Consider the following 17,486-nt stretch of genomic DNA (forward strand, 5'->3'; position numbering starts at 1 on the left):
CCTTCTGTATAAGGTTCGAAATGGTGAATTGAGGTAGAGTAGACCGATGATCCTGTAGTCATTTGGTCGGCTATTGAAAGAAAAAGCTTGCATCTGCTCCCCCTATTATATAACCGGTCCTATCTCTCTCCAAACCTAACGTGGTAGTTTCCCATCATAGGGCTTTCTATCTATAGATTAAGCCATTACCAAACCAAGGAGCGGCTGCTAATTAGCACGAAATCATAAATAAGCTCTACCAAGGATTGCCAAGCATTTGGTACTAAGTTTCCTCCTCCTTTTTTTGTAACAAAATGAATCAGAAGTAGGACCAAACTGAGAGTTAGCAGCATAAACAAAGATGAATTTGTGAATGAGAAATACAAGTTTCCTATCTTCATAGGAATCAATGGGAGAATGGAAAATTGCTCAAGTGGGTTGTTGGGTGTAATCGTAAGAAACACTTTTCATTTCATCCCTGTAGTTCCGCTTCTTGCTCTAAAAATTAGGAAAGACTTGTCGGAAATCGCCAGTTGGCTTGGTCCGACCAAGAAAGGCATGGGACTCTTTGGGCATTGCTTGGGTCGAGTGAAGTAAAGACTGGCTACCTATAATATAAAGATCCCTCACTGCACACTTTAGATATAATGAAAACCTTTAGTTTAGGAGTCATTCAGGCTAGATCTAAAAAGAGAAGGCCGTGGAGACTTTGACCGAATGAATAGGGATCAATTGATAGAGATTTTTTTTTAGGAAGAGAATCCAGGATGAACGCTTTTTTCATTCGCTATGCGCTGACTGGATACGTACTCGCGTGATCAATCGATGGACGGGGGAATTGCGTGAATGACGAGACCGGCCTAACCTAAAGTGGGTCCTCCCCCCCTTGATGGCGAATCTTGATTGACTGACACTAGGAACCGATTCGGAGAAAGAAGAAGCATGAGATAGGCGGTTGAGTCCCGTCGATGTAGGCTAGAAGAACAATCCGTCTCATATGCAGGACAGTCTAGTATCCATATCTTGAATAGGAGTCAGTGTGCATGGTCAATTCCATCTTTCCGCTGAAGGAGAATCCAATACCAGTACTCAAATAGTAAGTACCGAGAGTACGATAGTGATTAGCTGTCGAAGGCGATGAAGAAAGGAATTGGCTTGCTAGAGGACTTGCTATATTTTGTTGGCGTTCAGTGAACCGATCCAGCCTTTGTTTGAGCCGGTGGGTTGTGATTGAGCTTAGCTTGGCAGATCTCGCACCGTAATGCTAGTGCTTATTTATGAAAAATAGATTGTTGGTATGGCAGCAGCTACCAAAAGCACACTAAGTTAGTCACAGGTAGAAACCTATGAGCTCTACTAGCTCTCCGACTCTATAAACTTGTCTTTCCGGCCCATTTACCCCATCTTTCTTGCTTGCTATGAGCGTTGTTACTGCTACTCAGAACGGTCTTTCTTTGCCGGTTGCCGAAGGCTCTTAAAACCGACAGAATGACCCGGTAACGTTGCACTCCATCGGCTGATTTAGCAGCAGTAGCATCAGTGGCTTGGCTTTTCGGGCTGAAGGAAGAATCCTAGGGTGGAACCAGAAATCAACGGATAGAACCGATTCAACAGGGACTGAAGCTGACAAGCGATAGCCAAGTTAGGTGTAGGAAGGAAGATAAGCATCCAAATCCTCTTTTTATTCCTTAGCTTAGTCTGCTTTTTAACACTTCTTGCCAAGTCCAATAAAATACAGACTCTCTATGACTCAAAACCCCCAACCTACATCGTACCAGATTAGACTAGTAACATCTCTTAGATGGCTGCCTTCTACTTACATTTACATAAGGACTCACCCTAGGAATGGATTTGATTCATACCCAGACTAGTCCTACCTCAGCTTCTAACTTAAGGAAGTAGCTAGCCGCTGTTGCTATGCCGTGTTTGACGATTGTTGCTAGAATGAATAGCCAAATCAAGGGAATGAATCAAAGTTTTTTTCCGGGTATAAAAGAGGTTTCAGTTCTGATTTAGACTACGTACGAGGCATAGGATGGATAGGCACCAAAGACCAACAGCAAAAGAATAACCTAATTCTCTTAGTCAAGGTAGGGGTTCAGATCTCATCATGCCTTTTTTTTTGCATCATTTCACCAACCCTACTCACCTTCCTCCTTCTGCTCTTGCTTGCCACTCCATTAATTATTATCAAGCGTAATTCGACGGAAGCTATTCGAAAACTATTGAACTTGCTCCGAAGTTTATGATTTGGCTTTTGTGTGTCACTGATTACGGTTTACGATTGGATTGCTATCTTATCAAATGAATGCTATAGCCATTGAGGCTAGAAAAATCCATTAAAAAAGGAAGGGAAGATTACAATTTTTTTTATAAAGAGGTACCCTTCATCAAGAAAGCTTGCATAAGAGATCCTTCTTACTGCTCTATCTAGAATGAAAATCTAAAGATAAAAATCAATGTTAGGCTGTGGGGCCACAAGGGCTGGGACCCCTAAGGAGAGGTCAACGGATGCTCTTCGAATTGGTCTATAGCCGATGAACCGACCAGGACACCCCCCCTTTCTGCCATATCTCTCACCGCCTCAGACTAGCTATCCCTAGCCGAAAAAAGTATGAATAGAGCAGTTGAGTGCCTTTCCTTCCCCTATCTTTGTTTGCCACCACCCGACTTAATGGTAAGAAAGCCCGCCTCCTAAGAATGAAGGAATGGATTAATCACCTTTGGGGCTGGTGGATGGATCGCCTTTCCTTAACATAGATGGTGGATGGGCTTCACTTAACAAACAAGAGAATGGGCCATACGGGTGCCTACATTGTTAGTCTATTTGATTTACGGGAAGAGATATTTATTGAATAGAAAGAATGAAACCTGTACCAGCTTATCGCCAACCGTGCTTCCTACCAACTCCGCCTATCCCATACGGTCGGTCCTATTGATTTAGCCGCACCTGAACCCGCAACAGCTGCCTCTAGTCCGAAAGCAACTTACTTTTCTGATGAATCTTATCTTGCTTTTTGAATACAGTCAAAGTGGGACATCCCTTGTTCTCGCATTCCTTGCCCTTCACCCTCAGCTAGTTGCCTTCTTTCCTAGGGAATTCAATCACATCGGATCAATGAGCTAAAGTCAGTCCCTCAACAGCTAAAGTAACTGCTTGATCTGTCACCCTCCGTGATTCAAGCCTGTCACCAAGCCTTAAGTCAAAAGCTCTGGTTTCAAGCCCTTTAGTTTAGGGCACCAAGTGAATCAAAGCAAGAGCTTACTCAGAGCTCGAACTCTATTTAAATCAAAGTCAAGCGAAGCAAAGCAAGCCAGCCAAAGAGGGATAGGCATGATCATTCTATTCTAAAGGTAGAGATCCTGAACTAAGGACTGAAAGCTAGAAGTTCTCTATGTGAACATAGGATCCTATATAAACAACCGGAAATGCTAGACTAACTGCTCTAGAGGCAACCTACTGGAGAAAGCCAGAGGATGGAAGTTACTCGGTTAAGAGGATTAGGGAATAAACGAAGGAAAGAAAGCTTAACTCGCTCGAACTTCCGAGGGCCAGTGAACTCAATCTTGAACCCCTGTTTAGCTTTCTCTTTAGCCTATGAGGTTTGATGACAGACCGTGGTAACTTCAGAAGCTGAAGAGGAGATGACCTTAGAAGATTCTATTAGAAGTAAGAAAGCCTTCAACAAGAGAAGGAGACCCAAGCACAGCCAACCTACCTTACTTATCGAGAAGGGGGTATTCCATTAGATTAGTAAAGGAAAGCACCATTCTTAGTTATTAGTCATTCGCTCGCTTAAAGAAGACAGCCTCCTTAGCTGCCGAAAATGAAAGGCTGAAAGTCAAGTAAATGAGTTAGGAAACCGAGTGCCATCTATCGTCTGATTAGTCTTCGTGGTAGCGGGCCTTGCTTCTTTTCTTTTGCTATTGAATCTGCTATTGAAGGAGTAAGTTGCGCCCTTAGCATGCTTTTGCCCAGGAGTGGGTTCTGACACCCTTTTGCCTTATCCGCTCTTGGTGGTTTAGTTAGGGCAGTAGATTACTTAGAGGTTGACTTTATTCTTGACTGCTTTCCAGCTATCAAAGTGGATTAGCCTTGGAAACCTTTGAAATGCTTTAACTGCGGGGCATTCAACTGTCAAGTGCCCGAATCATACCCAAACCCTTACTCAACCTCTGAAGAAGAAGAAGGAAAGAAAGCGGTCCCTAAAAAGACTGAGAATGCTAATGACTGGAAAGTAGTGCAGAGACCTTCAGGTATGAAGCAGTGAGCTGATATGATAGAAAAATGCCTGTCAAATTGTTGGGTCTGCAGCAAATAGATTGAAAATGCTTTCTAATGAAGACCTATCTGTAGATGATGTCATTCTTCCCAAAGAATCAAATGCAGTGCTATGCCAAGAAAATCTAGATAAGGTGGAACAGATGCATCACCTTTCAATTACATTCTTCACTCTTGTTCCTAATTTTTCTTTTGGTATAAACATCAGTTTTTCTTTTGGTATAAACACCCCTGTTCCATTCTTTTTCCCACTTTTATTATCAAATTGAAAACTTTAATGCTAAAAAAGATGGAATGCAGGGGAAAAAAGAAGAAAATCAGAAAAAAGTGTATGTTCCTAAGAAGCAAGTGGAGTTAAAAGTGAGTTCTAACTTTGATAATATAGGTTCTACTTCAGGAAAAGATGATCAAGATGAAATTATAACACAAAACCCATTTGATGTTCTTGCTGATTTGGGTTTAAGAGATATGTCTTATCTTGATGAGATGGATTCGGAGGTTTTAACTGGAGGTGGCCAGGAGACAAGCACCGAAAATAAAATTGTTGATCAATGATGATGAATATAGGGTGTTGGAATGTGAGGGGATCGAATTTAAGACCAAAACAGGAGGAAATAAAAAATGTGATAAGAAGTAATAATTTGTCGTTGTTTGCTATCCTTGAATCTCAGCTGAGGTTTAATAAGTTACAAACGACTTGTAATAATGTTTTTGGGAGCTGGATGTGGATTTCGAATCAAGACATGAGCCTTAAAGGCACTTGTATTATCATTGGATGGGACCCAAATGAAGTTATTGTCATGCCTTTGGATGCTAATAGTCAAGTGATGCATTGTCAAGTCATTTTTATCAAGGAGAATAAGAGGTTGTTTTGTTCTTTTGTCTATGGTTGCAATTATTATATAGACAGAAGAAAACTTTGGGATTCCTTGGGAAAGCATTACAATTTGGTTGCTGGACAGCCTTGGCTGATAGCTGGAGATTTTAATGTTACTAGGGAACTTGTGGATTCGATGGCTGGTCATTCTAAAATTTCGAGGGGTATGGTGGAATTTAATGAGTGCATTAATTTTATTGAAGTTCAAGATATAAATAGTAATGGGTTGCACTACACCTGGAATCAAAGGCCACGTGGGGCGTCTGGGGCTTTGAAAAAACTTGATCGTGTGCTTGGGAACCATAAATTTATTGAAGAATTTCCGAATGTGTTTGCTAATTTCCAGCCTTATCGGATTTCAGATCATAGCCCTATGATTATCAAATTCCCAATTAAAAGAAAGTTCAGGGTCAGACCGTTCAAGTTTGTTAATTCTCTTGTGCTGTTGGATAACTTTCTTCCCATTGTTGAAAGTGTTTGGAAAACTGATGTTGAAGGGTTTGGTATGTTTAGGCTCTGTCAGAAATTAAAGCTTTTAAAGAAACCTCTTAGGAAATTGTTAATTGTTCATGGCAATTTTGCTGAAAAAGTTTCTAAGTGCAGAGAAGAATTATGTAGGGTCCAGGAAAGTCTTGATTTAGACCCATGCAATGAAGAGCTGAGATTTGAAGAAGGAATCTACCTTCAATCTTTTTTGAATGCTAGTAGGGAAGAGGAGAGTTACTTAAAACAAAGAGCTAAAGTGCATTGGCTTAAGGAGGGAGATTCTAATTCTGCATATTTTCCTAAGGTAGTGAAGGGTAAAATTAACAGGAACAGAATTGAAACAATCCTTGATGGAAATGGAAATTGGAAGGAAGGGGATGAAGCTTTCAAAGTCATTGTGGATTATTTTGGTGAATTTCTTGGAGTGGAACATGGTGTTGTTCCCATTCTTAGTCCGGATGATCTTGATTTCAGGAAACTTGACAATCAACAAGCTTTGGATATGATTAAAGATGTTACTAATGAGGAAATTAAGGCTGCCCTTTTTGATATTGATGATGATAAAGCGCCTGGCCCTGATGGTTTTTCTTCTAAATTCTTTAAGAAAGCTTGGATGATAGTGGGGAGTGATTTTTGCTTTGCTGTTAAAGAATTTTTTCTTTCAAAAAAGATCTTGAAGGAAGTTAATGCTACTGTTATTGCATTAGTTCCTAAAGTGCAGACTCCAGGTAAGGTAGGGGACTATCGGCCAATATCTTGTTGTAATGTGATCTATAAATGCATTAGCAAAGTTATTGTTAACCGCATTAGAGATCATCTTGGGTGCTTGGTCTCGGATAACCAGTCGGCTTTTATTCCAGGGCGTTCAATCTTGGATAATATTCTGTTATCTCAAGAACTTGTCAGAGGGTGTCATATTAATAGGGGTTTTGCTAGGTGTGCTATGAAAGTTGATATTCAAAAAGCGTATGATACAGTCAATTGGAGTTTTTTGCGGAATATATTGAAAGAGTTTGGATTTCATGAATCTATGATAACTTGGATTATGAATTGTGTTACTACTTCCTCTTTTATGATCAATATAAATGGAAGTTTTCATGGGTTTTTCCAAGGAAAGAGAGGCCTCAGACAAGGTTGTCCTTTATCTCCTTACCTCTTTACTCTTGTTATGGAGGTGTTTAACCTAATGCTTAAAAGGAGAATAAAGGAATGTAGTGAATTCAAATACCATTGGAGATGTAAAGAACAGGAGCTTACTCACTTATGTTTTGCTGATGACCTGATGGTTTTTTGCCACGGAAATTCTGGGTCAATAAAAGTGATTAAGAAGGCTATGGATGAATTTGCTAATTCTGCAGGTCTTGTTCCAAATCTGTCCAAAAGCCACATCTTTTTTGGGAATGTTAAGGAGCAATTTAAAAGGAAAATTCTGAGGATTCTACCTTTTGTTGAAGGTAAACTGCCTATGAAATATCTTGGGATTCCTTTGATTTCTACTAAGCTTTTTATTAGAGATTGTAAGGGTCTTGTAGATAAAGTTAAGAAGAGAGTTAATGACTGGAAAAACAAATCATTGTCTTATGCTGGAAGACTTCAATTAATAAGTGCTGTTCTTGCTTCACTTCCTGTTTATTGGGCTTCAGTGGTTTTATTACCAAAAGGCATAAATAAAGAAATTGGAAAAATAATGAGGGAGTTCCTTTGGAACAGTGGGCAGAATTGTAAAGGAGTTGCCAAGGTGTCATGGAATAAAATATGCAAACCAAAGAGTTATGGTGGGCTTGGGCTGAAAAATCTCAAAGATTGGAACATTGCTCTTCTATCGAGTAGAATTTGGAAGCTTATTAGTGGACAAAATTCCCTGTGGGTGAAATGGGTCAATTGTTATTTGCTTGAAGGAAGAAGCTTTTGGGATGTGGGTCCAAAAGATAAAATGAGCTGGAGCTGGAGAAATCTTTTAAAGATTAGACCTTCTTTAAGAGATTTTTTCTATTCTCGAATTGGAAATGGAAAAGGAACTAGCATGTGGTATGATAATTGGCATCAATTGGGTCCTTTGAGCTATGTCCTATCTCCCAGGGAAATTACTAATGCTGGATATAACATAAGAGACAAAGTTAGTGATGTTATTGTTGATGAAAATTGGAATTGGCCTTCTGAATGGATTGAAATGATTCCTCAATTGGGTGATTTCCCTGTGCCAAGGATCATCATAGAGAAAAAAGATGAAGTGTATTGGGTGAATTACAAAGGAAAGATTGTCCCATTTGCGGTTAATCAGGTCTCTTCTTCTCTTATGTGCCGTGAGTCAATTGTTGAATGGTATGATTTAGTTTGGTTCCAAAACAGAATTCCAAGTCACTGTTTCATCCTTTGGCTTGCTATCCTTGGAAGACTTAGAACACAAGATAGAATGAAGAGATGGAAAGAAGCTAATGATTTTAGTTGTGTTTTCTGAAATTCTCAATTAGATTCCCACGCCCATCTGTTTTTTTATTGTAATTTCACAAAGGAAGTATGGGACTTGATGAAAGATAAAGTGAAACTGAATCATAGATCTGGCAACTGGTTCGACATCATCAATGAACTCCAATATTCTTTAAAAAAGAAAAGCATCAATAATTTCATTAGAAAAATAGCTTTGGCGGCTTCCATTTACCATATCTGGAATGAAAGAAATAAAAGAATGTTTGGGAAACATAACAAGTCTGTGGAAAATGTTGTCAAGATTATCACAGAAGACATTAGATTGAAGATTTTTAGCCTTAAAATGGGATATCTTGGGCTTAGTGAAGAGATGTGTAAGGAGTGGAATGTTCCTGTTAGAAACAATGATTATCTGCATGAAAGTCGAAATTAATTTGAGAATTGGGGTGTATGAAGATTTGTCAGAGTGGCTGGCATGGAATTGGTGGGAAGATAGCTATTATGGAATTCGGATGGTGAAAATAAGAAAGAATGTAAATAAAAGCAGGAATTTAAGTAATTCAATTAAAGGGTATTTTGGTCAAATCTGTAAATTTCATAAATTGGAAGAATTAATAGCGTTTGGCTTGCTTGCTAAAGGTCTCGGCTATAATTCTGATCCAGGGAATTGGAAGGGGATGGATTTGGATAATAAAAATCGCAGATGCTTTTCTTTTGGTCCGGGGCTGTTTGGAATTTGGACTGGAAAAGGAGCGAGTGGAATAGGTTTTGTCGTGGGTGATAATTCCAATTATTTAGAGAGGGGTAATTGTGTGTGTTTTAGCGATATTTGTCTCAAAGAAGGAAAAAACAAGAAACAGGGGCGTACTGGAATTTTTTTAATTGATAGTGATCGTGGTTTTTGGGTGGAGGGGTATTTTGGTAATTCTGAATTATATGGGCTTGTTATTCTTTTTAGATATAATTGTGGGAGAGAGGATAAAAGGAAGAATTCTAATAAAAGCGGAAATTTAAGAAGCTGGATCAAAGGGTATATTGGTCAATTTTGGGGAAAAATTAAAATGGAAGATCAATTTGTGAAGTGCTTGGGGATGATCGAAAATTGGAGGAAGGAAGTTGCGAATGAGGATCTGATGGATGGGTTTTTTAGAAAGCAAATGGAAGTTGAAGATGAAAGTGGATGGAGTGATGTTCGGGGTTTGGATTCTACTGAGACAAACAACAAGCAAGGGCAATTTGGGCATGTTCCTAATTTCAAAGATTTTTGGTACTGGAGTGATCATAATGGAGATTGGCTGGTTTTGCAGAGTGTTTGGGATAATATTTCTGGGAATCAATTTTCTTCTCATATGTGTATAAGGAGACAGGGGCAATTTGGTCAAACTTATGAGAAGGGTGACACTGTTAATCAATCTATGAAATTTCTCTGGAGTTTGGCTAATAAGAGACAAAACTGGAAATATTGGATATGGATGAATTCTTTTGTTTTTGAAGGAGTTCATAACCAATATTTTTTCAAAAGAATTGACGGTCATGGGAATTTTACCAATTTTTCCCTTAAAATTGGATTGCAACTCGGTTTAATCCCGAGTATCATTTGGTTTATGCCTTATGATGTGGTCACTTTTCATCAATATATGGAATTCATTTTCATTTATTGTAAATATCCGCCTTGGAAACAAGGTGTGTATATTCAAGGATTTGACGGACATGGGATTTTTATTACTTTTTCCCTCAAAAGTAAATTGCATCTCGGTTTGATCCCGAGTTTCATTTGGTTAAGGCCTTATGATGTGGTTTTATTTCATTTGCAATTGGATTTATTATTCAATCGTTATGATTCTCCGCCTTGGAAACAAGGTGTGTATAAGCAAGGAATTGACGGCATTGGGACTTTTAACACTTTTTCCCTTAAAAGTGTTTTGCATCTCGGTTTGATCCCGAGATTCATTTGGCTAAGACCTTATGAAGTGGTTTTTTATCATTTTCATTTGGATTTATCCAATTGTTATGATCTTCCACCTTGGAAACGAGGTGTGTATACAAAAGGAATTGATCGATTTGGGATTTTTCTCACTTTTTCCCTTAAAAGTGAATTGCATCTCGGTTTGATCCCGAGTTTCATTTGGTTAAAACCTTATGAAGTGGACTTTTATCATTTTCAATTGGGGTTTCTCAATTGTTATGATCTTCCGCCTTGGAAACGAGGCGTGTATATAAAAGGAATTGTCGGATTGGGGATTTTTATCACTTTTTCCCTTAAAAGTGAATTGCATCTCGGTTTGATCCCGAGTTTCATTTGGTTAAGGCCTTATGAAGTGGACTTTTATCATTTTCAATTGGGGTTTCCCAATTGTTATGATCTTCCGTCTTGGAAACGAGGCGTGTATATAAAAGGAATTGACGGTTTTGGGATTTTTATCACTTTTTCCCTTAAAAGTGAACCCCCACCTTGGAAACAAGGTGTGTATATCAAAGGAATTGACGGAATCGGGATTTTTATCACTTTTTCCCTTAAAAGTGAAATTCCGTCTTGGAAACAAGATGAGCTTATTCAAGGAATTGACGGTTTTGGGATTTTTCTCACTTTTTCCCTTAAAAGTGATTTTCCGCCCTGGAAACAAGGCGAGTATATTCAAGGAATTGACGGATTCGGGATTTTTATCACTTTTTCCCTTAAAAGTGAACACACACCATGGAAACATGGTTTTTACATTCATGGAATTGACGGATATATTCTTTTTAGTTTTGTTGAAGATGGAGAAATTATAGAAAACTTATTGAGAGTTGTTAGGATGGAAGAAGATTGGAAGGCCTTATTGAAGATGGTTTTGAAGACCTTTGATATGCATAGAAGAGGTTTTGATAGCAAGTGCAATATTAAATTTGTTATTTTGGAAAGAATTGGAGGGACTTTGGGCATACATATATTTTTTGGGAGCCATAGGGAAAAGGATTGGAAAAATTGGAAAATTGTGAATAGAGAGGATGGAAGTGTGTCTAATTTTAGCATTATACTTTCGTTTTACTTATATGAAAATAAAAATAAAAGGATGGAGAGAAGAAAGAAGATTGCTATTGTGGATTTCATTGGGAATTGGAATGTAGATACTATATTCATTTTATTGTGGAATTTGTGGGGTATTGTTGATCATGGGAATTGCGTTAATTTTAGCTTTGGGATTTGGAGCATACATAGAGATTGTTTATATGAAGATTGGAAGAAAAGATGGCGAGTTCAATTCGAGTTGGAATGGATTTTTGAAGACCACTCCGGATTGTGGAGTTGGGATAAAATAAATTGTATTTCCTTTGGTTACAATGTCGTTAGGCCTAGTCTTTACTTTTGGTATCTTCGTGATATTTGGATTTTTGTCATTTTTGGGGTTTGTCCAAAAATGACATTAACTCTTGTATTTCTTTTTCTGAATTTATAAAACTTTGCCGGGGCTTCGGCCTCTTTCCCCAAAAAAAAAAAAAAAAAAAAAAAAAAAAAAAAAACCCTAAACCCTAAACCCAAAACCCAAAACTGAAGAGCAAGAGAAAGCAGTGGAAAAAAAGAAAGTTTATGTCCCGAAGAAACATGTAGAAATGAAAATCAGCTCAAACTTTGATCATATTGGATCTACATCTGGAAAGGATGATCAAGAGGGTTTCATCTCTAAGAATTCGTTTGATGTTTTACGTGATGAGATGGGGTTGAAGGATATGTCTTATCTTGATGAAATGGATCAAGATGTAATCACTGGTGGTGTCCAGGAGTCAAACACCAAAATTCAAGATATTGATCAATGACGGGTTGCTTTGGTTGTTGGAATGTGAGGGGTACAAATTTAAGGCCTAAGCAAGAGGAAATAAAAAATGTTATTAGAAGCAATAATTTGTCTCTCTTTGTTATCCTGGAGTCTCAAGTCAGATTTGATAAGCTTCAAGGGGTGTGCAATTCGATTTATGGCAATTGGATGTGGATTTCTAATCATGAGTATAGCAATAAGGGTATTCGTATCATTATTGGGTGGGATCCGGAAGAATTAGTTGTTATGCCTGTTGATTCTTCTGATCAGGTTATGCACTGCAAAATTCTTTTCATCAAAGATAATAAAAGGTTTTTTGCTTCTTTCATCTATGCTTGTAACTATCACATGGATAGAAGAAGATTATGGTATGATCTTGAGAAACATAATTCGATTGTTGATAAGCTTCCGTGGTTGATTGCTGGGGACTTTAATGTTACTAAGGAGTTGATTGATTCGACTGCTGGAGGTTCTGTGTTGTCTAGGGGAATGGTCGACTTTAATGAATGCATGAATAATATTGAGAGGCAAGACTTAAACAAAAATGGAATTCATTTTACCTGGAATCAAAGACCTAAAAAGAATAATGGGGTTTTAAAGAAGTTAGATCGAGTGATGGGAAATTTTAAATTTTTTGAAGAATTTCCTAATGTGTTTGTAAATTTCCAGCCTTATAGGAATTCTGATCACAGTCCGATGGTGATTAAATTTCCTATAAAGAAGAAGTTTAGAATAAGACCTTTCAAGTTTGTTAATGCTATTGTGTTGAAAGATGATTTTCTCTCTACAGTTGCTAAAATATGGAATACGCCTATTGAAGGTTTTGATATGTTTCGATTGTGCCGGAAATTGAAAATGTTAAAAGGCCCTCTTAGAAAGTTGATGGCAAGTCAAGGAAATTACAGCGGGAAAGTTCAAAAATGCAGAGAAGAATTGGATAGAGTTCAATTGGAGCTTGATATGGATCCTTTTAATTGTGAGATCCAAAATGAAGAAGGTGGTTATTGCAAGCTTTTATCAAAGCCAGAGAAGAAGAAGAGAGTTATTTAAAGCAGAAAGCTAAAGTGCAGTGGCTAAAAGAAGGAGATAGTAATTCTTCTTATTTCCATAAAGTGGTAAAAGGAAAGATTAACAGGAATAGAATCGAAACTGTTATGGGTGGTGAAGGAAAATGGTGGGAAGGAGAAGAAGCTTGTAAAAAGATTGTTGACTATTTTCAGGATTTTCTTGGGGTTGAGCATAATGGTAACAAAATTTCAAGGCCTGAGAATCTCTTTGCTAACAAATTATCTCATTCTCAATCTTGGGATATGGTGAAAGAGATTACGTATGAAGAAATCAGAACTGCTTTGTTTGATATTGATGATGATAAATCTCCAGGACCTGATGGATTTTCTGCCAAATTTTTCAAAGCTGCCTGGGTGATTGTTGGAGAAGATTTTTGTTTGGCTATTAAGGAATTTTTCAGCAAATTGAAAATTCTTAAGGAAATCAATGCTACTGTCGTGGCCCTTGTTCCTAAAGTTCAGACACCAGGGAAAATTAGTGATTATAGACCAATTGCATGTTGCAATGTGATCTACAAATGCATAAGTAAAATAATTGTTAATCGTATAAGAGACTCTCTTGGATTTTTGGTGTCGGATAATCAATCTGCCTTCATACCTGGTAGATCTATCTTGGATAACATTCTCTTATCTCAAGAATTGGTTCGAGGCTACCACATTAAAAGAGGTTATGCTCGTTGTACATTAAAGGTAGATATACAAAAAGCTTATGACACGGTTAGCTGGAGTTTTTTGCAGTCCATCCTTGTTCATTTTGGGTTTCACAGGTCTATGATTTCTTGGATTATGAACTGTGTTACCACATCCTCTTTCATGATCAACATAAATGGAAATTTTCATGGCTTTTTTCAAGGAAAACGTGGTTTGAGGCAAGGCTGTCCGTTGTCGCCTTACTTGTTCACGTTGGTTATGGAAGTTTTTAATTTGATGATCAAAAGGAATATAAGGGAGAGTGAAGGATTCAAGTTCCATTGGAGATGTTGTGCCCAAAGTATCACACACCTCTGCTTTGCCGATGATTTGATGCTTTTTTGTCATGGTAATGTTAGATCGATCAAGATAATCAAGAATACTTTGGATGAGTTTGCGGGTGTTGCTGGGCTGTATCCGAATATGTCTAAGAGCCACATTTTTTTTGGGAATGTTAAAGAGCCTTTTAAGAAAGCCATTCTTGATATTCTGCCGTTTGTTGAAGGTAAATTTCCAATGAAATACCTTGGTATACCTCTTATTTGTACGAGACTATTTAAAAGAGATTGCAAAATACTGGTGGAAAAAGTGAAGATGAGAATTAATAATTGGAAAAATAAAAGTTTGTCGTATGCGGGAAGGCTTCAACTGATTAGATCAGTTATTTCCTCTCTCCCTGTTTATTGGGCTTCGGTTATGTTGCTGCCTAAGTCTATAACAAATGAGATTGAGAAAATCATGAGAAACTTTTTATGGAGCAGTGGGGATAACAGGAAAGGGATTGCTAAAGTTTCTTGGAGTGAGATCTGCAAACCGGAAAAATGTGGAGGCCTAGGTCTAAAAAAATATCAGTGAATGGAACACTGCTCTTCTATCTAGTCGGATATGGAAGATTATTAGTGGGTATGATTCCTTATGGGTGAAATGGGTGGATTCTTATTTGTTAAAAGGAAGAAGCTTTTGGGATGTTGGATTCAAGGACAAAATGAGCTGGAGTTGGAGAAAATTGTTGAAGATTAGACCTTATTTTCGAGATTTTTTTGTTGTTCATATTGGAAATGGTGAAAATACTTTCATGTGGTATGACAATTGGCATCAATTAGGTCCCTTGAGTTACGTTTTGACTCCTAGGGAAATAACTAATGCTGGTTATCATATTACGGATAAAGTCAGAGATGTGATTTCTAATGACGATTGGAATTGGCCGATTGATTGGATTAGATGTATACCACAGCTTGCAGAGTTTCCTATCCCTAGACTTTTAAGGGAAAAGAAGGATACTGTTTTTTGGCTAAATGAGAGAAGAGAACCTGTTCCTTTTGCAGTGAATCAAGTTTTCAAGACCCTTATTGTTCATGAGATGAAAGCTGGCTGGTATGATCTTGTGTGGTTTCATCAGAGAATTCCTAATCATTGTTTTATTCTTTGGCTGGCTATTCTTGGAAGACTTAGAACACAAGACAGAATGAAAAAGTGGAAATATAATTGTAATTTCAGATGTGCTTTCTGTAATGACCAAATTGATTCCCATTGTCATATCTTTTTTGAATGCAATATTCCCAAGGAAGTTTGGAGTAAGGTGAAGAGAAAGTTGAATATCACTCATATGGATGGTAACTGGTTCGAGATTGTTCAGGAACTTCAAGTTACCCTCAAAAAGAAGAATATTGAGAATTTTATAAAGAAGTGTGCTCTTGCAGCTACAGTTTATCATCTTTGGAATGAAAGAAATAAAAGATTATTTGGTAAAGAAACTAACTCTATTGATTCTATAGTTCTTAGAATCATGGATGACATTAGATTGAAGTTATTTGGTCTCAAATTTGGTTATCTGGGATTGAATGCTGAGATTTGTAAAAGATGGAATATTCCAATAAAAAATATCAATGGGAATGATCGGATTTAATAATTGGAAGAAGGCAAAAAGAAAGGGCTGGCAGGTTCACGTCCATGGGATCTGTATGGCGAGAATTAAGAAGGGTTTTAATAATAAAGTCTTAATGAGCAATCGGCATAAAGGGTTTTTATGGTGGTATTGGAAAATAAGAAAGCTGGAAGAGTTTAAAGAGAATTACATTTTAAAAAATTTTGATTTTTTAGTAATTCTTTTGGATTCTTGGTGGAAAAAGAATCTGAAGAATAAAAGCGGCTGGAAGAGGGTGCAGGATCAGGGCATGATAGAGATTTGTTTTGATCATGAAAGAGGAGTGGATTTTTTTATCTCAAGCCTATGTCCGCAGGTTTTTTGGTGGGATAAATATATGCGATTTGAAGAGTGTTATTATCGGGAAGGAAGAACTAATGAGCAGGGGTATATTGGGAAGTTATTAAAATTTGGTGTTCATTATTTTTGGTGGGAAATGGTTGCGAGATGGTATGGCCTCGTATATGACTGGAACTTTTTCATGATTGGGATATATTCTTATTTTTTTTAACTTTGGAGGCGGGGGCAGTTTTGTCAATTTTGTTTGATGATAAAGAATTACAAGATAATTGAAGTTGGGTGGATTATGTTGGCCTCGTATATGACTGGAACTTTGTTCAAATTGAAGTTTTGGCATTGGTATTTCATTATTTGGAGACAGGGGCATATTGGTCATAAGATGATTGGGTTATTCATTATTGGGTGTTCTAAAGGAATTGACGGTCATGGGATTTTTCACACTTTTTCCCTGAAAAGTGATTTGCACCTCGGTTTGATCCCGAGTTTCATAAGAATGTTTTCTTATGAAGTGGATTTCATGAATTTGCTGTTGGGTATAATTCCCATAAGTTGTGATTATTATCCTTGGTTTCAAGGGTTGAAAAATAAAGGAATTGACGGATGGTTTTTCAGTTTTCTCCTTAAAAAAACTGGTTTTCATGTGTTTAAGGGTTCAATTCCCGAAAATAGTCGGTTTAATCCTATTCATTTAGGATACTCCACATTTGTGGGTGCCACTACTGGTTCGATTAGTAAGTGGTGGGATATTCACCCGTTAATAACCAGGCTTGGGTACGTCATCCTTAGACTGTACCATTATATTTTTGGCATTTTTTGGTTAATAAAATGTCACTTTTTGTCCGGTTCAATCCCAGGATATTTAGTTGGTTGGTTTTTCTTCTTTTTCCATAAAAAGAATTTAAATCTTGGTTCAATTCCAAGTAGTTTAGTCAAGTGGTTTGCCCCTTTTTTCCAAAAAAGGATGATCTTTCCCGGTTCAAACCCGGAACATTTAGTCGTTTGGTTTTTCTTCTTTTTCCATAAAAAGAATCCAAATCTTGGTTCAACTCCAAGTAGTTTAGTCATGTGGTTGGCCCCTTTTTTCCAAAAAAGGATGACTTTATCCGGTTCAAATCCGAGAGTTATAGTTTGGTTTTCTAACTTTTTCCGTAAAAAGTTCAAAAATCTTGGTTCAATTCCAAGTATTATAGTTGGTGGGTTTTATGATTTTATCCGGAAAAAATCAAGAGATGAGATTTGCATTATAAGTTTTTGGATGATGATAATAGATGATGATACTTGGAATGTTTTTTTGGATATTCGATTTCGTCAAAGATGGTCATTTGAAGATGGCAAGGATATGAAGATTTTAAAGAAGATTGTTAATTTTGGGAGGGATAGTGATGTAGATATAAAATTAATTATTGATACTAGGATTTGGATCAAAAGCTTAAATTTTGGTTTTTTAAGAGTTTAGGAAGGATGAGAAATGACGTTTTTATTATATACATTGGTTTATTTTTGTTGGGATTTTCGGAGGATGGGGAAATTAGAATAAGATGTAAAAAGTGCATTGCTATTTTGGAGCATATTGTGTTTTGGAAGGTTTGTTACAAGAGATTGAAGATGCGGATAAGTGTTGAAGTTAAAAAAGATCTTTTGAGAGCTTGGATTGGGTTGA

General features: G+C 37.3%; 1 protein-coding gene across 1 annotated transcript; it reads left to right on the forward strand.

Annotated features, from left to right (window-relative positions):
* The first annotated feature begins 11,842 nt into the window (after nt 1–11,842).
* Nucleotides 11,843–12,895, forward strand: LOC145033609 (uncharacterized). The gene has a single exon (XM_078982191.1). The coding sequence runs from the start codon at nt 11,843–11,845 to the stop codon at nt 12,893–12,895; it is 1,053 nt and encodes a 350-aa protein (XP_078838317.1).
* The last annotated feature ends 4,591 nt before the right edge of the window (nt 12,896–17,486 follow it).

Source organism: Lactuca saligna, chromosome 3 (assembly GCF_052625555.1).
Source record: "Lactuca saligna cultivar CGN05327 chromosome 3, ASM5262555v1, whole genome shotgun sequence".
In the NCBI taxonomy this organism is placed as follows: domain Eukaryota; kingdom Viridiplantae; phylum Streptophyta; class Magnoliopsida; order Asterales; family Asteraceae; genus Lactuca; species Lactuca saligna.